Raw genomic sequence first — 22,087 nt, forward strand, 5'->3', positions numbered from 1 at the left:
GTCTGGCTGCCTGTTCTGCTCCCCGCTCTGTCTCTGGTGAATCCTCTCACTCTCCCATGCCTCTGACCTTGTACCCCAGTTCTTGTTTAAAAATAAATAAATCTTTTAAAAAATTTAACATAAAACAACAACTGTTAAACACAGGTTTCATGTCTGATAGTTCATTTAGATCAAAAATCTAAGAGACTCACCCAAATCTCTGCTTTGAGTTTTACAACACCAAAATCTAAATGTCAGCAAAATCAAAGTGTCTAGGATATCCATTTCTTTGCTCATTCAGATTGTTGGCAGAATTAATACTTTGTTTTTAGGATTGAGGCCCCTATTTCTTTGCTAGCTATCAATTGAGGCAGGTTCTCAGCATTTTGGGAGCCTCTTTCCTTGGCACGGGTTCCCTATTCCCTGTCTTCAGAGGCAGCAATGACAGATTGAGTGTCTTTCATGCTTTAACTTCTTTATTCCTCTTCCTTCTCTCCCTCCCCCCACTTTAAAAGATTTATTGTTATCACTTCACAATTAATAATAAAATATTATCAAAGACTCAGGGCTTTATTGCCTGTTTCTACTGGTATGAGCATGTGCATACATCTTGCCTTATCTACTCACTGGGAGAGAGAAAAGAGTGTTAAGTAATGAACTGATAAAACTGGGAAAGGATTTAAAAATGCTGCCCCACATTGCTTTTGGCCAGATTTGGCAATGGGGTATTCCCTTTCCTAGAGAATAATTTCTTTTTTCTTTTTACTTAGATCCATATTTGACCATCTATCCCCTTGTTCCCATCCCTTCTCAGCCTCTTCTGCTCTGGAACTTAAGTTCTGTTGTCAGTGTCCATTGGTTTATTTTTGTTTTGTTTTCTGATTTGTTTTGAAGGACATGGACATTATAGAAGGAAAAAGCCTATCACTTCTTAAAATTAGAAAAAAATAGACTTCATCAAAATAAGAAATTACTGTCCATCAATGTCCATAAAAAACAATATTAATGGAATGAAAAAAAAAACCTTAGATGTGAAAAATCTGGAGAATGATATATCCATCAAGAGCTTTGAAAAGTTCTGATATATTCCTGGGAATCTGATGACCAGTACATGTATAAGGCTGTGTAGATGTTTAGGGCTATGTACACGATGATGGTAAACTTGAGAAGACCAGAAGCAAGCACTGTGGCCTTACCTTGAAGTTCTGTGTAAACAGGAAATATAGACTGAGACACAGAATTATAAACTGCTTGCTGACCTTGAGACTCTTAGCAAAATCCCCTTGATAAGGTTCCTGGTGTTGAAGGAGATAGCTGTCTAGTCATTCACTGACTATTACGTTAACCAGGCTGAGATGTCAGTGTTCACACATGACAGAAAATACTGCTTTTAGATCATGAAAGTCATTAAACAAACAGCAACAGCAACACAAAAGAAACATCAAACCCTGGGAAGTGGGGCGAATCTTTTCTAGATTTATCACATCGTATTATTTAAAATGTCTAGTTTTAAACAAGAAATTATGAGACATGCTAAAAAATGCCAAGAAAATATGGCCCATACATAGTAAAAAAGACAGTCATTAGAAAGTACCCCCAAGGAAGTACAGATGTTTAACTTAGGAGATTAAAAAAAAATTAAATCAACTATTTTAAATAGCCCAACTATTTTAAATAACAAAAGGAAACCATATCCAAGGAGTTAAAAGAGATTATATGAATGATGTCTCACCAAATATTGACTACTATTGAAGAATATAGAAGTTATATAAAGACCTAGACAGAAAATATGGACTTGAAAAATATAATAACTGAAATGAACAAAATCACCAGAAGATTTGAATGGGTAGAAGAATCATCAGACTTGAAGAGATATCGGTTAAGATGATCCAAACTGAGGAACAGAAAGAAACAGAATGAAGGAAATCGAACAATCTTAGAGACCTATGAGAGACAATCAAGCATACCAGTATACTATACATATCACACACACAGTAAATACATGCTATGAACTTCATTCTGGAAAAAGAAGGGGGCAGAGAGGATATTTGAAATAATAATGGTCGAAAGCATCCCTCATTTGATGGAAAATATTAATCTGGATATTCAAGAAACCCAATGAACTCCCAAGTAGGATCAAGGGAGAAGTGACTTATCATGTACAAGGGGTCATCATAAGCTTAAAAGCTCATATCTCACCAGAAACCATGGAAGTCATAAGGCGATAGGATCACATATACTAATTGCTGAAAGAAAAGTACAGCTAACCAAGAAGTCTGTATGCAGTGGAAGATAAAAACATATGTCCACAAAAGAAAGTTGTACACAAATGTCCATAACACTGTTCATAATAGCCAAAATGTGAAAATAGCCCACATACCCATCATAGATATGATGAATAGATAAATAATATGTGGCATATTTATATAACGGAATATTATTTAGCAGTAAAAAGCAATGAAATACTGAAACTTGCTACAATATGAATGAACCGTGAAAACCTGAGCGGAAGAAGCCAGACATGAAAGGCCATGTATTATATGATTGTGTTCATATGAAATTTTCAGATTCTGTATGGTTAGAAGGTAGATTAGTGAGTAGTTTCTAGGGATTGGAGGTAGGGGGAATGGGGCATGATGGCTAATTTTAATTTTTTTAATAATGACAGTATTCAGGAATTAGTGGTGATGGTTGCTCAACTCTGAATATGCTAAAGACCATTGAATTACGTACATTAAGAGGGTAAATTTTATGATAAGTGAATTATTGCTGTATCTTCATAGAAAACATGTAAAGTCAAAGAAACACTGTTGAAAACGGTTATTAATCTGTGACAGGAAATGAAACAATCTCAGAGCTGATGGAAAAAAAATACCAAGTAGCAGAGATTGTGAGTGAAGAGGGGAAAAATCCTAAGAAGGTCTAATATTTGGTTGACAGGAGTCCCAAAAAAAGAGAAAGAGACAGAAGAGGAGCAGCAGTGGGTCAAAAGTAACAGCCAAACCCTTTCCTGAGAGGAGGAAGGGATCTTAAGACCCAGACAGTCCCCCAGGTGCTAGGCAGCTCCTTATAAAATTTCTGAATATCAATTCCATTCCTAGGGATCTGCCCAAAGGACACAAAAACATTGATTCAAAAGAACACCTGTACACCTATGTTTATTGTAGCACTATTTACAATAGGTAAAACCTGGAAATAGCCCAAATGCCCAAAAATAGATGACTTGATCAAGAAGATGTGGAATATATACACAATGGAAGATTATTCAGCAATCAAAAAAACTCATGCCATTCGCAGCAACATGGATGGAGCTGGAAGAAATTATGCTCAGTGAAAAAAGCCAGAAGGAAAAGAAAAGTATTGGATGGTTTCACTAATAGGAGGAATATAGGGGAACCAAATAAGACATCAGTATAAGAAAATAATAATACAAAATGCAACAAAGCAAAAACAGACAATTATAAATCAGACACATACTGCAGGGGAGGAGGAGGGAGAGGGATCAGAGGGAGAGAGGGAAGAGCACAGAGGACTATGGTGATGGTGCACAGATGCCTTGGGAAGGAAATTCTATGGGGCTCAATCTGAGGGGGTGGTGGGAAGCAAATATTCTTTAAAAAAAATAAAATTTCTGAATTCCAGGGGTAAAGATACTCATATGCTAATAAATGGAAGCAATAGCAACATTCAAATCCTATCATCCCGGACATATAAGAAAAAGGGCAAAATCTAAGAAATATCTAGTCTATATCTCCAGAGAATTGAATAAATAGTAAAAGATTTGAGGATGGAGGTTGTCCTCTCAATCTTTTGGGAACTTAGAGTGATGTCAGAGAGCCCGGCAAGGAGATCCCAAGGCCGAGCAGTGATTTTGACAGCTTCTCAGGAATGATTTTCCAGGGCCATTCAGGGAAATGATACTTAGTGAATACTTCTTACTTTGATATAGGATCTGAAAGTTTACACCTCTGGAGTAAGGGGACCTGAAACAGGGTTGGCTCAGTTTCTGAAAATAAATGAAGGTGACCCTTGAATGCTAGTGCTTCTTGGCACCAGGCAGAAGCAATCCTAAATCTTTTCTGAAGAAAGCATCACCCTAGGTCTCAAATAATTCTATAAATGGTTTTATAAATATATTCAACATAAAATTAGAGATAACAGAAATACGAGATGAGAAACATGAACAGAAACAGTAAGAAAAGACCCATAGAAGCTCCAGATATATTAGCTCCAGATGCTAAAATAGCAGTATCAGTTATACTAAAGGATAAAGACATTATTGAACATTTCATCAGAGAACTAGAAATAAAGAAAACTAAATGCGTATTTTAGAATTTAAAAATAAAGTAAGTGCAGCTAAATGAGTGAATCAGTCGAAAGAGCAGATTGAACATAACTGAAGAGAAAATTAGTGATTTTAGACATAGGTCAAGAAGAAAAATTCCAAAATAAAGCCAAAGAGATAAAATAATGGAAAACTACTGGAAGAAAGAGTGGGGGGAGGGGGGGAGAGAGAGAGAGAGAAAGTTTCATATACATTTCTAATGTGTCCAAAGATCTTAAAGAGAAACAGTACAAAAACAATGTATTTAAGCATTTCTGTCTAAGTACAAGTCACAGAATTAAAATAAAAGAAAATATACTTAGATGTTTCATAGCAAAACTACTGAAAATTAAACTCAATGTAAAATCTTAAAAGCTGCCAGAAAACACACACACACACACACACAAAGTAGCAACAGTTAGAGTGACTTCTGACTTCATAACAGAAAAAAATAGAAGCCCAGAGACAATACATTCAAAGGTCTGAGAGAAATTACCTAGAGAAAATGTCCTTCAAGAATGGGATGAAGACATTTCAGACCATATAAGCTAAAGGAATTTGTGAAACCCAGACTTGGCAATATAGGCAACCTAAACGGGTTTTCCTCAGTAGATGCAAGATGATTCCCGGTGGAACTTCCCAGATGCAGGAAGGAATGCAAAAATCCAAAAACATGGAGAACGGGACCCTGGCTAAATATCTGGGTATATCTAAATGAATAGAACAAACACAAAAATGTCTTGCTAACAAAAAGAGATAGTGCTTGCAGCAATACAATATTAAAGTGTAATTAGAAGCAAAAAGCCGTTAGATCATTACAGCTAGTTTCAAAACACAGTGATAGCCAGTGATGACCTATTCCAAAGGAACGTGATGAATAACATCTCAGTTAAACTCTCCTCATACCCTTTTGAGGCATTGTACTCTCTGATCTACCAAATATAGCTGAATAATTCCATTGTGTGGAATATGCTTGTTGATTCAGTCTTTTATCACTAGATACTTAAGTTGTTTAGAAATCCTAGCTATTGTAAATAATGCTGCAGTAAACATTGTAGAACATAAAATTTTTTGAGTTGATGGTTTTATGTTCTTTGGATAGATGCCCAAGAATAGAACTGCTGGGTCATATGTTATTTTCCTTTTTAATTTTTTAGGGCTATCATGATTGTTTTCTTGATAGAAAGTTGCTGCACCAGTCTGCATTCCCTCTGACAGTTAATAGGTTCCTCTTTTTCCATATCCTTTCTGGAATGTGCATCTTTTAATAAGTGTCATTTTCACTGGGGTGATATAATATTTCATTGTGATTTTTACCTGTATCTCCCTTAGTAGAAGTGATGATGAACATTTTTCCATGTGTTTAATTGACCTATTTGATGTCTGTTCAGAGCCACTGCCCACTTACTAATTTGGTTGCTTATATTTTTATTGTTAAATTGTATATGTTTTTGTGCTGTCTTTATTTGGTTTTGGTGCAGGTAATTCTGGCATCATAAAATGTATTATAGTTTCTCTCTTCTTGGATTTTTAGAAAATGGACAAAATGGGCATAAGTTCTTTTTAAAGGTTTGATGGAATTTGCTTGTAAAACCATCTGGCTCTGGGCTTTGTTTTGGGGGAGATTTTTGATTATTGCTTCAATTTCCATGATATAATTGGTTCATTCAACTTTTCTTTCTTCCTGGTTTAGTCTTGGTAAAGCATATTGTTCTAGAAAGTTGTCCATTTCTTCAAGGTTACCAAAGTTTTTGGTGTAAAATATTCATAGTAATTCCTTATGATTATTTGTATTCTTATACCATCTGTGATAATTTCTCCTCTTTCGTTTCTAATTATTAACATTGCCCTGATCTTTTGTGTAGTCTTTGTCATCTCTATTTCATTTATTTCTGCAATGATTTTTATCATTTCCTTCCTTCTACTAACTTTTGTTCTCGTTTCTCTTTTAAGTTGCTTTAGGTGTAGTACTAGATTGTTTATTTGGAATTTTTCTTGCTTCTTAATGTGGGCTTGCATTGCAATACAGTTATCTTAAGACTGCTTTTTTGCTATATCCCATACATTTTGGTGTCTTTTATTCTCGTTTTCATTTGTCTTGAGGTATTTTTTTTATTTCTGTCTTAATTTCCCCTTTAATCCAATAGCTATTAAGCAGCATATTACTTAGTTACCATGTATTTATGGTTTTTCCTGTTTTTTTTTATTATTCTTTATTTTTTCTTACAGTTTTTGCTTTCTTTTCTCAGATGTAGTCCTCATAGAATTTCCACCACCATTTCACCATGCACCATCTCCATAGTCCCTTGTGCACTTCCCTCCCTCATTTTGATCCCTTTCCCTCCCTCTCTCCTACAGAATGTCTGCTTTTGTTTTTTTTTTTTCTTGTTTTTTTTTTTTTTTTTGAGTAATTGATTTCTAGTCTTACAGCATTGTGATCAGAGAGAATAGTTGGTGTGATTTCAGTCATTATAGTTTTATTGACAGTTGACCTGTGTCCCAACATATGGTTTATTCTTAAAAATACTCCATATACATTTGAGAAAAATGTATATGCAACAGATTTTGTGCAAAGAAAATATATTTTTTCAAATTAGAGTTAATTCTTGTTTTTACTTTGTAATTGTGGTAGCATGTATATCATATTAGAATTTTCCTTTTAAACTGTTTTAAGTGTATTTTAAATGTGTAAGTATAGTCACATTATTGTATAATCGTTGACACTATCTATAACCAAAAGTTTTCACATTGTGAAAGACTAAAATAAAGTTCATAAGTCTTAATGTTCTTTGCTCTTAATTTAAAAGATAATAACTGAACATTTGTATTCTAAATGGACTCCCTCCAAAAAAGCTAGTTGTTTCTACTATTGTTGAGCATGAATTTACTATATATTTCCTCAATTTCAAGATGTATTTTTTTCATGTTTTAATATCTCTGTTTAGATAGTGTCTTACATCAATAGTATATCATAGGTTAATGGCAGTATTTTTTTTCTTTCATTGTGCATTTTATAACAGGTGGCATATTCGATTTAGTAACATATGATAAATTTTCCTGTGAATCACTTCCATAATAGAATCATCTGGGTCTTGTTATCTATTTCAAAATGCTTACTACAACAAATTGAAATGTTTCTACAGGGTACTTTTAATTCTGAAATGTACCATTTTTAGTAAACTTATATTTGATGAGTCTTATAAAAGAAATAAATGAGCAATGGCTTCCTTTTTTTTTTTTTCTTTTTAAAGGCTTTGTTTTGCTATAGAATTTTAATTTGCTTACAACATACATCCACACAGAGACCCATGGGGTACTTTAAGTATAGGGTTGGCAGTGGCCATCATAAAATACAAGAGTGTGTAGCTGTGTCTTGATTTAATTGACTCTGTGGCTGCCTTAGCTCAGGGACTTAATAATGCAATACATTATTAAGGTCAAGCCTTATGGTCAGACTGCCATGCAACATTCCATGGGCATTGAAAGCCTTCTTTAGCTCAACCTTCCATCGCAGTTTGGGTACTGCTGTCATGAGGGCGGGAAAAGAAGGAGTGTGGGAAGAGATTGTTTCAAATTTTAAAAATCACCTTTTGTTTACTGACAACATGATCATCTTATCCCTTTGAGTAACATTTACTTTTTTTTTTTTTCTTCTTGCTTTCTTTGGATATGTTTCCAACAGAGAACTAACTGGAACCTAATCTTAAAAGATTCATTTCTTTCCCATCTTGTTCCCATCTTGATTCTATAGCTTGCAGTGAGCTGCACACGCCATCCCTAGATCGAAAACCAAATAGTTTTGTAGCAGTGAGTGTAACCACCCCTCCTCAGGCCTTCTGGACAAAGCATGCACAGACGGAGATTATCGAGGTGGGTGTTGCTGGCCCCTGGGGGATGGGGGACTGATAAGCTCCCTTAGTGTTTTCAGCCCTGATGGGAGGAAGGCTGTTCACTGACCTGAGCTCATGCAGCTGCAATTATATTTATGTGAATTGTTGCCATTTTCCCATGGTTTTCCAGAACATTGATATTTTTTCTCATACTTATTCATGTGGGTTGCATTTATATTTGCATATCCTTTACAATTATTAGTGCTTGACCATTTACTCTTTACTTTTGAACAATGATCCTATAAGTTAGATTGCCTTTTAAGAGGCAAAAGATTTACCTCTTTTAAGAGATAAACCTAATTCTTCCTTGTCATTTCCAATTGGCTGCTACTTGTAGAGAATTGTGCACATTAATCGGTTTGGAGAGCGTTAACTATTAACCAAATCCCTTATGGGGACATCCACCATTGAGGCCCAGTCCCTGCCCTCAGCGACTTTACCATCTTATGGATTGGGAGGGAAATGAATGTGGCTGCTTCTCTCTATGTAAATATTTATTGGTTTTTTCTTTAATATCCTTTGAGTTGTATTTTTTTTATAATAAATAATATATATTTACTGAGGGAATTTTACAAAATCTTCAGATAATTGAGCACATATATAAACTATGAAACTAAGAGTTGCTGGTGTAAGATTCTGCATGGTATGAGCTCTGTGTGAATTATACCCTTCCGAGCAGTCTCAAACAAACTTAAACTGCATTTCCTCTTCTTCCCCAGTATAATATGTTAGCAGATAGACCACCCTTTCATTCTCTTGGAAACTTGTTTTCAAGTTTGTTAATAATTCTATTTTCTAAGCATTTGTTGAGCACTACCTACACATAAAGCACAGTACTAGGCGCTGTGGACAATACAAAGACCATTGAGGCTGAGATCTTACCATCCTGTGGGTGGGGAGCCCCAGATGAACTTGGCTGCATCTATACACAGCAGAGTGTGGGAAGTGTAGAATAGGGAGATGAGGCTGGCATCAGAATGAGGTCCTCACCTGCCCTCTGGAGGCTTCGGGGGTGGAGGGACTTAGTGAAATTCTCACTTAATAGGTTTGGATTAAGCCTAAGACTTGCATTTGTCACAAACTCCCAGGTGATGCCCATGCTGCTTTGCAAAGGCATGGTGATAGGAAAGCATCATGTGGGTGTGGAGAATAACTATCTTGTTCAGTGTATGCAAAAGACACAAGTGGGAGAGCAAGAGAGGAAAGTGTAAATATCAGGCTGGGGAGTTGTGTGTTATTTGTATGCTGGCTTTTATGAGGGGATGTGTTTCAGGGAGGACTTACCTCAAACAGTTGTGAGGAGGTGATGTAGGAACTGACTGGTGGTGCAAAGGAATACAAGTAAGGGGTGCATATGAGACAGGTTCTGGGGGTGGGACTTTCAGGGGGAATTGGTCCCTGGGTGGTTGAGAACAGTAGAGAAGGAGTCACCAAAGCAGGTGCTCAGGTGCATAACCTCAGATAGAGTCAGAGAGTCCCCTAACCAAGGCCTGATGGAGGGAAGGGCTGGGTGAGGCCTCAGCCAAGCACCCAGGAGGGACAGCCCAGTAGACACTGAGAAACTGGATCTGGAGCTACATAGGGAATACTGCTGGAGGCATGGACCCCACAGCAGGGTAGAAACTGTTTGACTGAGATAGTTAACCACTGCCTAAGAAGAGAATATATTTTGGGGCTTGAGGGACAGGACTAAGCTGTCACAAAATGGCCACCTGCAATTAGAAAATAACTGTTTTTCAGAAAAGGACCACCTTGTAAAGATCAGGCCCTACTTGTTTCAGTTTTTGAAAGCTCTCCTGAGTTTGAGAAGCCCTTGGAATGAGCTCTGGGCACAGCTTGTGTGGTGGGCCCATTTTATGTCTGTATCTAGAATAGTCTGTTGTGCATTGTTCCTTTTTAGAAAGCAGGTTTTTGGTTGTATGCATACATTTAAGCTTGCTTTAGCATTTGCGTAGATCAAATTTAGTAAGAATGATAGTTTCTCATTCTGCAATGTTGATGTATTTCAAAAGCAATTACGTTTATAAACCTAACACTGTATTCTGATTATTCTCTTTTCTAGGGAACCAACAATCCTATATTTCTAAGCAGTATTGCCTTTTTTCAAGACTCTCTTATCAATCAGATGACACAAATCAAACTCTCTGTGTATGATGTCAAAGATAGATCTCAGGGAACAGTTAAGTAAACATGTTACATTTCTTCCCCTTTTTAAAGTTCTGTAACCATTTGAGTGAGAACTGAACACAAGATTCACTACTGGCTCACAAAGTAACTGATGTGCAAACCTCTTTGCCTTGGGGAATTTCTTTTTGAGCATCCCTGTTGGACTTCTGAGATGAGGATGAGGGTCAGATGTGTTGTGGGAACCAGCCAACTGGACTCTCCTGGGACCTGGTAATTGGACCAATAGCAAAGTGAACACGCTAATACTGTATCTCTCCTCCACTCTTTCTCAGATGTATTTACTGGGCTCTGGAACATTCATTGTCAAAGATCTGCTCCAGGATAGGCATCATAGGTTGCATTTAACACTAAGGTTGGTATTTAACTTTGTTCCTTTGACAGAATGTACAATTATGAGGTCCAGAAACAGAGGGGGAAAGATGCCATTTCTTATGTTGAGAGAGTACCCTGCCCCTTCCCAGACTGGTCTAAAGGGGCTTGGTTACCATCAGGGCAAGGTAAAAGACCTAGCAAAGGGCCTATCAGGAAATGGAAATGTGTAGGGTTCATAGGAGACAGAGCACAGCTTTTTTCAGTGCTAAACCTACATACATATCTAGTGACTATTATTTGTCCCCTCCTTAATAGAACAGAATTTCCCAGAAGGTAGGAATTATAATCTGTTTTGCATTATTGCTTTATCCTGAGGACCGGGAATAGTGTCTAGCGCTCAACAAATATTTGTGGAAGGGAGAAGAGAGGGAGGAAACCCCACTGTATCTCTGGAGGGAAGATGAAAGATGTCATGGTGAAAGCCCTTCCCAAATTAATTTTTGGAGTATTCATACCTAAACCCTGACATGGTGTTCTTCCCCGCCCCCCCCAAAAAAAATGTAAAAATTATGAAAATAGTCCAGAATTAGCGAACAAAATTCTATCACAGAAGATTAATTTCCTTCAATGATAGGGTTGTGGACATTGGACGTTATGGGAGCCCTGCAGCTCCCTAGTGTGCATGGAGAATCTGACTCAGGATAAAGGCAGAGTCTTAGGGAAAATTAGAGGGATAATGTTGGGGGAGGGGCTGTTAGGGAAAAATATTAAGGTATATCCTAGGCCAGAACTAAATCTAGTTTAGGATGGCCAGCATCCTTTTTAAAGGAGCTGACGGTGACTATTGAACAGATAGTTTTGGGAAGGACTTTTCCAAGTATAAGAACAATCAGAAAAAGCCACAAAGGAGATGGTACATGGATGTGACCACATTAAAATTTAGAGCCTAGCTAAATCAGACATCTTAAATAAAAATCCTGAAGTTTCAGGGTGTCCTTGGACCTTCCCCAGATGAATCAGATGGCCACAGACAGCTGACTGCCACTTTGAGGGGCCCTAGGGGTAAAGCTGACTAGACCTGGTATAGCATCAGCTGTAACATGTCAGGATTCAGAAGCTTTGGGAAACTCTTGGTGACCTAAGCTTATTGTCATTCAGGCCTAGGCTTTGGGACTAATCAAAACTTGAGGTGGGAAGAAGCAGAAAGTAGTCCAGTGCCAGAAGAGGGTGCTCTCCAGTCCTGAGTCTGAGATATGTCCCTGGGGCAAGGGTTAGTCCTGCTTCTGACAGGCAGTTCCCCAGTGAGCATTTGTTCCTCCAGGCACACCCATGCTTGTCTTTGGTGCTGTGTCCATTTCCCTTGCAGCCCTCATCAGTATTTCCCCTGGAGCTAGTGCATGCAGTGAATACTGGCTGACTGACCATCTGGCTGGATTCTGGTTTCTCCGGACCCCTATACAATGGAGGATGACTGAGCTTTATATTTAAGCAGCAAAAGAAGTGCAGTTGCAACACTTATCGAGGTTGCTCATTGCAGGTCTGCAGAAAGTGACCGTGTGGGTAACATCACTGTGATCGGCTGGCAGATGGAGGAGAAATCAGACCAGCGGCCCCCTGTGACCCGGTCTCTGGACACCGTGAATGGGAGGGTGAGCCCACCTCCCACCACCTCTCCATTAGAAGGAGTAAGGAGGCGTGTCCAGCTGGACTTTGCCTCTGTGCTTGGAGAAGGGAAAGGCAGGACCTGCTATTTGATGCAGCCTCTGCAGGACATGCCAGTACCCCCCAAGCACTTTTCTAAGTAGAGATCGTATCTTTTAGGGAGTGCAGCCCTGGAGCATGTCAGTGACCTCCTGTAGAGTGGGGTGGGTAGAGATGCTGTCAGGAAGGAAGAGGAGTGGCTTGTGGAGACCCAGATTATCGTTGGCATTTTCTTACTATCTTTCATTCCCAGATATGCACACTCCACATCTGCATATCTCTTCAATAGAATGGAATGTGGACTAATTTGTGACTTGAGCAGCGTATTCCTTATAAAGTTAATGGTGATTGTTTATTTTAAGAGATCTTTTATGCTGTCTGTAGCCATCATTTCTCCTGAGAGCTCTGGAGTAGTCTCATAGTTTTCTTTATGTTTTTCTGTACATGTTACTACTAGATGGTTCTGCCCGTTGATGAGAGCTTGACTGAGGCATTGGGAATCCGATCCAAATATGCTTCTTTGAGAAAAGACACTTTACTGAAATCAGGTAAACTACATCCTCTGCTGGTCCCCTTGCCACTTTTGTGCATGTCCACTCAAGCCCATGTTCCCCATTCCTCCATACTGCTGTTTGCCACTGTCATGTACCCTGATGGTTTCCTCTCTGCTTCCAATCAATATGCTGTTCTTTTTGCCAGCATATAAAACGGTAATATTCCAAGGAAGAGCCTCCTCCTTCCAATGTGTTTCATTCTGGGTTTGGTGACTGATAAGCTCCCTGCTCTAACCCTTACACGTTGAGTTATACATTTTGAGAGAAGATTGCATGTGATGAAGGAGGAACATTCAGGCTCAGTCACTTGGGTTTTTGGTTTAAGTTGTTTTTAAGATTTATTTATTTATACAAGCAATGGGTACAGACAGAAGCACATGAGGGTGAGAGAATTCACCAGAGCCAGAGCAGGGAGTGGAATAGGCAGGCTGATGAAATATACTGCTGAGGGGAGCAGCGGGTGGCAGGAGAGGTCTGCGCGCCATGTGGGACCCTCACCGGCGGCCTGAACTGGCGCTGCAGAGGCTGCGGGCAGCTTCGTAGCCCAGCGCTCAACCGCTGCGCCACCAGGGAGGCCCCTGGTTTAAGTGTTTTAATTCCCTTGAGATGAACAGTAAGAAGTCTTGAGAGTTTCAACACCCTTGAGGACCTGGGGAGGAAGACCTGCACAGCAAGTCAGCACCCAGCTCACACAGCCTCTGTCTCCCCTACCACCCCACCTCAGTGTTTGGCGGGGCCATCTGCCGCATGTACCGATTCCCAACCACCGATGGCAACCACCTTCGGATCCTGGAGCAGATGGCAGAAAGTGTGCTCTCCTTGCATGTGCCCCGGCAGTTCGTGAAGCTCCTTCTGGAAGAAGATGCAGCCAGGTGAGGCCAGTGGAAGGGTCAGCCACCATCATGCGTCTACCGCGCATACCCTTACTTTTGGGAAAGTTCTGAAATGCAGTGGGTAGAGCACTTGCATGGATAGGTCAGGATGCAAACCCAGCATCTACCACTTGCTGGCTCTGTGGCTTGGGCTTACCCAAAGCCTCAGTTTGTGTCTCTGTGTGACAAGGTTTCTGTGTGAGGACTTCACAATGTGCCTGAAACACCAGAAGCATGTTCAGCTCCTATTGCCTCCTCCCTCCCTCCCGCATCTTCCCTTTGCTCTCATTCAGCATAGAAAGTTAGAAATGGCTGGTCATTCTCTGGTTGTAGCTGCTTGGGTCAGTGGTTTCCATTCAGCTCCAGAAGACTGAATGTAACCAGCCAGGACATGCTGGCTCTCTGCATCTCTTGGCCCAATACATTTGTCATTAGGGAGAGACCTGAGAGGTAGTTCAGGCACTGCAGAGTCCATATCCTGTTTGCCCCAGACTGTCATTTCTACTCCTTTTCACAAAGCAGCATTAATTATGGACACAATATAACAAGAACACAAGAGAACACAATGCATCCAGAATCCTATTAGTTTTAATACAGTTATTTTATATGAGAGAAAAATAGCAATACTTTGGCAACAAGCTGTTTTATCTCTCTATAGGTATATATTTTATAGTTATTTTAATTTTTCAAAATTCCTTACAACTTTTCCATATTTGTACATATTTACATAGCTACAATGTACTTTTCCATATATCTTCATTTTGCATGTTATAATTTTTAATTATGGCATAATTCTCAGTACTTACAACTTTGGAAAGTCTGTTCATTTAACAAACACTGTGGTTTCAGTGGTTTTGTTGTTATTTTTCAAACCAGCCATGTGGTGGTGTTTGCTCAGTGTGGGAGGCTTCTTGGTGAGCCAGCCAGATGATGAGAGATACTAACAGAACTAGAGGGTTACACACTTAGTCCCAGATGTGTCAGCAGCACGTGGAAGTTAAAAGGGACTATGAGAAAGAATCAGAATGGTCCAGCAGACCTTTGTGAGATGGTGACACTAAGCTGACACGCGTTGAGTTATACATTCTGAGAGAAGATTGCATGTGATGAAGGAGGAACATTCAGGCTCAGTCACTTGGTGGGTTTTTGGTTTAAGTGTAAGGAGACACATGAAACACAGGGGCAAGAACCTCCAGAGAGAGGGCTAGCAGCACAGGCAGAGGGAGTCAGGTGGGGCCCAAGTGCTCATGAGCAGCTCTGAGGTCAGGGACCATCTGACTAGCATTGTACAGGCACATCGGTTTCACACGGCCTTGCCTGCATTGGGTCTTTTACATTAACTTTGCTCATTTAATAATAGCAAAATGTTACAACTTTTTTTTTTTTCATGTAGAAGAACTGGGGTGTAGGCCAGATGTGTGTGGGGTAGGGAATGCAGCGAGAGGATTCACTAGAGACAGTGAGAAGCAGACTAGGCTGATTGACTGAAATACACTCCTGAGGGGAGCAGCGGGTGAGACAGGAGAGGTCTGCTGTGCCACATGTGGGTTATTCCCTAGTGTGGAATCAGACTCAGGCCATAGAGGTGATAGCACTGAGACTTAACCCCTAGGCCACCAGGGAGGCCCAGCACAACTTTTTTTAAACTTTGAACAATTTAGTAGATTCCTGAAGGTTTTCATGAAATTATAACATTAGCTTTACTTCCCCCTCAAAAGAAAGCATCCACAGTATAAAAAGCCGAATGATACCAAAATGCCTTTAACAAAATATTTAAGTATTGGGGCCCTCTACCTTCTGATCTGCTTCCCAGAAGCAACCACTTTTAGCTGTTTCAGTGTTTGCTGCTGTATTTCTAACTGTGTGCATAGAGTACTCTCTTAGCCAATTCTAGGGATTAACTACTGCTTTCCTGTGATGTGGATTTTAGGTCACTTTTATTTTCCCATTCCTCATTTTCCCTAATATGGCTATCTTTTTAAAAAAACATGTGTCTTGTATTTCAGTTTTTCTGATTATGTAGCTATTATTTACTGCTGAGCTAAGAAATTCTCATTTCAGTTCTTGTACAGCTTTTATTTTTCTGGAAATAACAAATCCTTTTTTTTTTTCTTTCTGCCTCCCCCACTATAGATTTAAACAGTTCATTACTTATAGAGACAGCAAAATGAAGCATAGCCACAGTGCTAGTTCCCCATAGTCCTCCTCCCATACCCTGAAAGTATGACACTGAAACTGACTCTGTGGCTGTAGCATTGCAGCAGGACATCCTGTAGATGCGGCTGAGCAGCTGTATATTCTGCAGCTCTGATATTAGTGGAGAACAAAAAGCCCAGACCTCACCAGAATGTGGGAGGCAGTGGGAAACTATCTCTTGAAAGTCCAAAGCGGAGAGAGAGTTGAGTAGGAAGTGGCCTTGGAGCAGTCAACTATAGGGCTCCAGTACTCATGTGTTCTGTTCTGCACAGATACAGACAGGCTACAGATCAAGCCTTGGTCTGTGTGGCCCATTCCCTAGGATCTCCCTCCTCTCCCCTCCTCCACTTAGTTTTCCTTGGACCTTTGACTGAGTTTCTGTAAAACACTGCACTTTTCCCCATGTCAGTCCTGCCTTCCATGTACCCATTCCCGGAGTGGTCTATGATCCTGCCCGCTGCTGGCCCGCTAGACTGGCAGTGTTGCTGTTGTCCTGTGCCTTCACTGGGCATCAATGATACTTCCATGCGCATTTTGTTCTGGTCTATTAGGATGCCTGTGTCTCTCCAGGGAAGTAGTAAGCTGTTTGTTCAACCTGATGTGTGTGTCTTGATTGCAGAGTATGTGAACTGGAGGAGCTGGGGGAGCTGTCCCCTTGCTGGGAGAGTCTGCGGCGCCAAATTGTCACTCAGTACCAGACGATCATCCTCACATATCAGGAGAACCTGACTGACCTGCATCAGTACAAAGGTGGGTGCTGGATCTCATCCTCATCTCTCCATTTTCTCAGCTAGAAGTTTGGAAGCCCAGGTTGCTTAAATGCTCTCACTGAAAAATACTCTGATGGATTTTTAAAAATAGATTCTCATGTAGGTGTGAATTCTTTCAAAAATGGGTTTTTCAGATCTTTACTAAGGAGACAAATCTGTGAATTGCATTGAAAATTCCTTCTATACTGTCATCTGCCAAAACAACAGTAGGATGAAATTTAGGAAAGACAGAATGTCAGGCTGTTGGATTATCTTATTTCTTCATCTTGGTCTAATTTAATGAAAGGACCAAAAGGATGGGTGTAGGCATATGCCTTTAGACAAAGTGGTTTACTAGTTTAAATATTCAGTGATACTTGTCTTGAACATATGAATTATCTAGGTAGAATGCTCCATTTTAAGGCTCAAAAGAGAAAGTGAAATAAAACCACTTACCTTCTTGAAAGTTACCATTTGGTTCTCAAAACACTCTAGGGCTAGATTTAGAAGCCTTAACTCATTACCCTTTTATTACAAATGAAATGAATTTTTTTCATTATTCTCTATTATCAGATTCTTTCCTCCTTCCTCTCTATGTAAAGGAATTTCAGGGCTTATGGGAAGCCCTTACTGTGATTTTGACGTAGAATATAGGAACCTGCCCATGAACTTGGTTGAGAAGAACCCAAATACAGGAGTGGTGGCAAGATGACGGTGCCCTAGTTTCAATCTGAATATGAAGAAAAGGTCTAAGTATATGTCCAGAGACATGACAGTTCACCCACCTGCTCTTTGGAAATGATATGTGCCTGAAGGAATTAGGGACTTACCTATGCTGGATTTCTGTTGCCTAGCAAAGTGGGAAATTCACACAGCCTTGAGTTTTCTAGAGCAGTTTCTTTCTTTTTTTTTTTTTTTTTATAGAGGCATGTTTATTTATTTATTTGTTTGTTTGTTTGTTTGTTTTGTTTATACATGCACTGGGTACAGTCAGAAGCGCGGGAGGGTGAGAGAATTCACCAGAGCCAGAGCGGGGAGCAGAACAGGCAGAAGGACCGAAGTACACTGCTGAGGGGAGCAGCAGGCGGCAGGAGAGGTCTGCGCGCCATGTGGGACCCTCCTCTGGTGGCCGGGGAGCAGCCGAGGATCGAACTGGCGCCGCAGAGGCCTCGGGCAGCTTCGCAACCCAGCACTCTACCGCTGCGCCACCTGGGAGGCCCTCTAAGAGCAGTTTCTTAACTGTCAATGTGCATCCAAATCCCTGGAGAATCTTGTTAAAAGATTGATCTGGATTCTGCATTTCTAGCAAATTCCCAGATGCAATATTGCTTGTTTGTGGCTCTCACTGAGCTGGTATGAGGCTCTAGAGAGCACTGTCTTGTGACAAAATGCAAAATAGACAAAGGCTGGTATTGTATCTTGGCAAAATAAATTTACCCTTTTCACTATATGGAGTATTTATTTCTTCTACTCTTGGGACTGTTAGTTTAATTTATAGTCCCTTTCATTCCTGGGCATGTGGTTCTTTGTTTAGTTAGTTTCATGACATGGTCCAGCCTCCTTAATCACCCAAGTATATAAACAAGGAAAAATGTTTAAGCTTGTGTTTCAGGGCCAGAATACACATTATAAAGCATTTGTTCATCTGGGTAGATCTGGATGATGAGCAACCTTTTCATCACTTTTCACAATTGAGATGTGTGGTTCAATTAGAGAGTTGAACCATTTTCTTAAATCTTGGGTGATGGATTCTCTAGAGTTAGAACAGGCAGTCCCGGCATGGATTTATTTGCTTTCTCTAGAGTTGCTAACATTGTGCTACACCAAATCATGTCTTTGTGTCAGATCTTTCGGCTGAGCATTGAATCATGGAAAGGTGAAGCATGGCAAGCAAGCTGCCTTCTCGTCAAGTTACCCACCTGCTCTCTGGAAATGAAATGTGCTCATGGGAAACTCAGAATTTTCTAGACTGTTACCAACAACTATCTGCTTTCCTGCAGTATTGCCGTCTGCTCACTATCCATGAGTGCAGGACGCCTGTTGACCTTGTTTTCTCATATTCCACTTTGTAGGTCCTTCGTTTAAAGCAAGCAGTTTGAAAGCAGATAAAAAATTAGAGTTTGTTCCCACAAATTTGCACATACAAAGGATGAGAGTTCAAGACGATGGAGGATCAGGTAACTATTTCTCTGTCCCTCTTGTTGAATTACATGTCATTTCTTTTCTCTCTCTATACTTGGTCCCTGAGCTGCCTTACAGTTGCCCTGGTCTTCACTGTGTGTTCTGCTGGGCAGCTCTGACAAGAGACACATCACAAAAACGTTTTTAAGGTCTTTGTTAAAGAGCATAAGCCCTTTCCTCTCGTCTCTCCTCCTTCCAGCTTCCTTTGTATTTCTGTGGCATAAAGCTGCCTGGCAGTCATCCTTCCAAAGGAGAGATTCAAGCAGAATGTTGCTGGGCAATTGCCTCTGGCCCCTTCCAGCTCCCCCTGAGACATTAGAATCCCTCTTTGCTGAGATGATGGTGCTAGGTCCCACATGCCCTTGGCCAGCTCAAGCTATGGAATGAAGGGAATCACAGGCTGGTTTGACAGAAGGGGGCAGAGTTGTGCGCATATCCCTGTAGCTGGCTTGTCCACAGGCTTGAGCCCTGTGTAATGGAGGTGAGCTTTCTGTCATTCAGATCAGAACTATGATGTCGTCACCATTGGAGCACCAGCAGCACACTGCCAAGGTTTTAAGTCAGGAGGTCTCCGCAAAAAGCTGCACAAATTTGAAGAGACCAAGAAACAGTAAGTACCTGAATGGTGTTTGTGGCCCTTGTACACGTGTCTGATGCTTTCTAGGTTAAAAGAAAAATTGAAGTATGACTGCAAGAACATCCAGCCATCTAATCTGCTTCTGTGTGGCTGGAAGAGCTGCCTTATGGACCCTGTGCTGCTCTGTATGTGTGCGACTGAGCTGGGTGGGTGATGAGGGCACTCAATAAGTGGTCCTGTCACTGCAAAGTGAACTACAAATTGAACCCCACCTTGAAAGTGGTGCTGTAGGCAGCTACCCGATGTGGCATCTCTGCTGACTTGGCTGCCCTTTAGAGCCCCTGGTCAGCTAGTGGAAAAGGGCAAAGCCTGGAAGAGACTTTTTCCTTCCATAAAGGGCTGTAGTGGTAAACATTTCCAGTTTTAAAAAAAGACACAGGGGCTGCACACAACTTCTGCCCTGAGCAGGGAACTGCCAGGTAGGCAGGGTGGGAAAGGCCAGTGCAAAGTATACAGTGAGGTGTGGCTCGATATCTTGGACAGAGGAGCTTGAGGGGGAGATCTGGCTTCAGTGGCAACCTGGTTTTTGTGAAGCTGTGCACTGGTGATCAGGGATGCTGGTCTGACAGATCTAGGCCTGGCCCTAAGAAGCTGTGGGCCTCGCCTAGGAGCACAGTGGGGAATAAGTAATACCTGTATGCTTAGAATAAGCCTATTCTATGTGCTGTGGAGCACAGAGCAGGAGTGATGGGGAGAGAGCCATAAATCCAGGCTATTAGATCAGACTTTGGTGGTCTTCCAGAATGTCACCCACCAAGATTTAAATAGATCAAAGGATGCCAGTGTAAGAGTAGAGGTGTTGAATGTAAATGATCCTCTAAGATTCTTGGACAGTGAAGTAGGGAAGTAGCACTGATCTCAGGTTTGGAGAGAACTTGCAATTAAGACTTGAGCATGTGTTCAGGCTGATAGGAAAGATGAAAGCAAATGAGGTTAAGTAGAAGAACCTTGGTGGAGCAAAGTTAGGGAAATGAGAAAAGAAGAGAGTTATAGAATGTTTTTTTAAGTAGAAAGGAATAACACTGAAGATAGAACAGTCTGCAGAATGTAGGGTTAAAAGGGTCAGGTTTATCCACTAAAAATGGAAGTTTGAAGGAGGGTGAAACTAAAGACAAGAGAGCATCACGATAGTCTGCCAAAGTGGTCAGGTGGAGAGTATTAGCAGCTCTTGCAGATCTAGTCAGCCATGACTTAGCTCTGCGCTGTTGTGACTAAAGTCAGGATGCAGCTTGAAAATTGGCCTTGGGCTAGATTGAGGGTAGGGTGTGAAAAGTAAGGTGTGGTTGTCTGTCAGTGGGCTGCGGGGATGAGGGATGCAGCTAGGAGCCTCTTGGTCATGAGGCATGGAGGGGTGAGCAGACAAGCAGAAGAGTGTGCTCTGCATGAAGTCACCATTCAGACTGTGCATAGGTTGCCCAGAGCCACAGGAGTGCTGGGAACTGCAGGAGGAAGAACAAAAGGATCTGTGCTTAGAAAGGGGCATTTTAGCCTTCAGGCCAGGGCAGTGTTATCTAGGATGTCTGGACAGCCTGCTTGACCCCCATCGAGGGTTCTTGCCTGGGTAGACAAACCAGGTGACCCGAACTGCCCGCGGATTCACTGACTCCAGTGTTTTTCTGGGAACGATGACGAGGATGAAACTTCCCATGCCCACCACAGCTCTGCACAGCCAGCTAGCGATCGCGTGTCTGTTGCTCATTGCATGTGGCTGTGTGGAGGTGTGAGCGTGCAGTTTGAGGATGGTGTTGGAGTTCTGGAGGAGAAAACCAGTCAAGAGGGGGTGCCAGCTGGCTGCCTCTGTCCCAGGAAGGTCGGGATATTGATAATTGATTATCCTCTATGTTAACTTCAGAACTACCTATTCCCAAAATGCCTTTATAGTATTTTTCAAATACGTAAGGTGTCTTTTCCTCCAAAATCAATTTGTAGAAATGGTTTTCATCATTTGAACTTTCCTTTAAATGCCCACAAGGCTTGCCCTCCAGTGGAAAGGCTCCCTGGGGCTTGCACGCAGGCACTGATGTTGCTCTGCAATGAATTAGCACACTGGGCCTTTAAGAGTAATCATCCCTGTAGTTGGGGCTTCAACAAATATTTTAAAGGTATTTTAACAAAAGATAACTTGGGTTTTTACTTTCTGGTTTTGCATTTGGTGTTTGTTAACAAACTGCTAATACTTCATTTTGGTTCTTTTCTTTAGCAGTTTTGAGGAGTGTTGGTGAGTTTTCTGTCTGTGGAGAGAGTGTCTGTTTTGGGTCTTGCTCTCATGCAGAGAAAGCCTGTGCTGTCCCCTCCTCTGTGAGGTGCTTCACCCCCGGGTGCCACCATGGTTCCTAGTTATAGCCTTGTAGACAGAATTTTCTCTTCCAACTGCAATGTTCTTTGGTAATGAATAGCCAACCTCCAGTCTGCTATTGTATTTTTACAATCTGGCAACCGTTCATTGCTGTGCTCACTGAGAGAAGAACCAATTCTGTTTCTCCAGGATGAGGAAGAGCCCAGGCC

The 22,087-nt window shown here is 40.9% G+C and overlaps 1 protein-coding gene across 8 annotated transcripts in view; it reads left to right on the forward strand.

Moving 5' to 3' along the window:
• INPP4A (inositol polyphosphate-4-phosphatase type I A) overlaps positions 1-22,087 on the forward strand; it is a 121,954-nt gene that overhangs the window by 63,729 nt on the left and 36,138 nt on the right. For all 8 annotated transcript variants that reach the window (XM_037527906.2, XM_037527909.2, XM_037527911.2 and 5 more), the window contains exons 5-13: positions 8,055-8,173; positions 10,256-10,372; positions 10,653-10,732; positions 12,230-12,341; positions 12,851-12,941; positions 13,672-13,819; positions 16,635-16,765; positions 18,837-18,941; positions 19,447-19,555. In XM_037527906.2, coding sequence (XP_037383803.1) covers positions 8,055-8,173; positions 10,256-10,372; positions 10,653-10,732; positions 12,230-12,341; positions 12,851-12,941; positions 13,672-13,819; positions 16,635-16,765; positions 18,837-18,941; positions 19,447-19,555 — 1,012 coding nt within the window. The remainder of the gene's footprint in view (positions 1-8,054; positions 8,174-10,255; positions 10,373-10,652; positions 10,733-12,229; positions 12,342-12,850; positions 12,942-13,671; positions 13,820-16,634; positions 16,766-18,836; positions 18,942-19,446; positions 19,556-22,087) is intronic.

The sequence above is a fragment of the Talpa occidentalis genome, unplaced genomic scaffold (assembly GCF_014898055.3).
Source record: "Talpa occidentalis isolate TD23 unplaced genomic scaffold, MPIMG_talOcc4v2.1 talOcc4.5, whole genome shotgun sequence".
NCBI classification, from domain to species: Eukaryota; Metazoa; Chordata; class Mammalia; order Eulipotyphla; family Talpidae; genus Talpa; species Talpa occidentalis.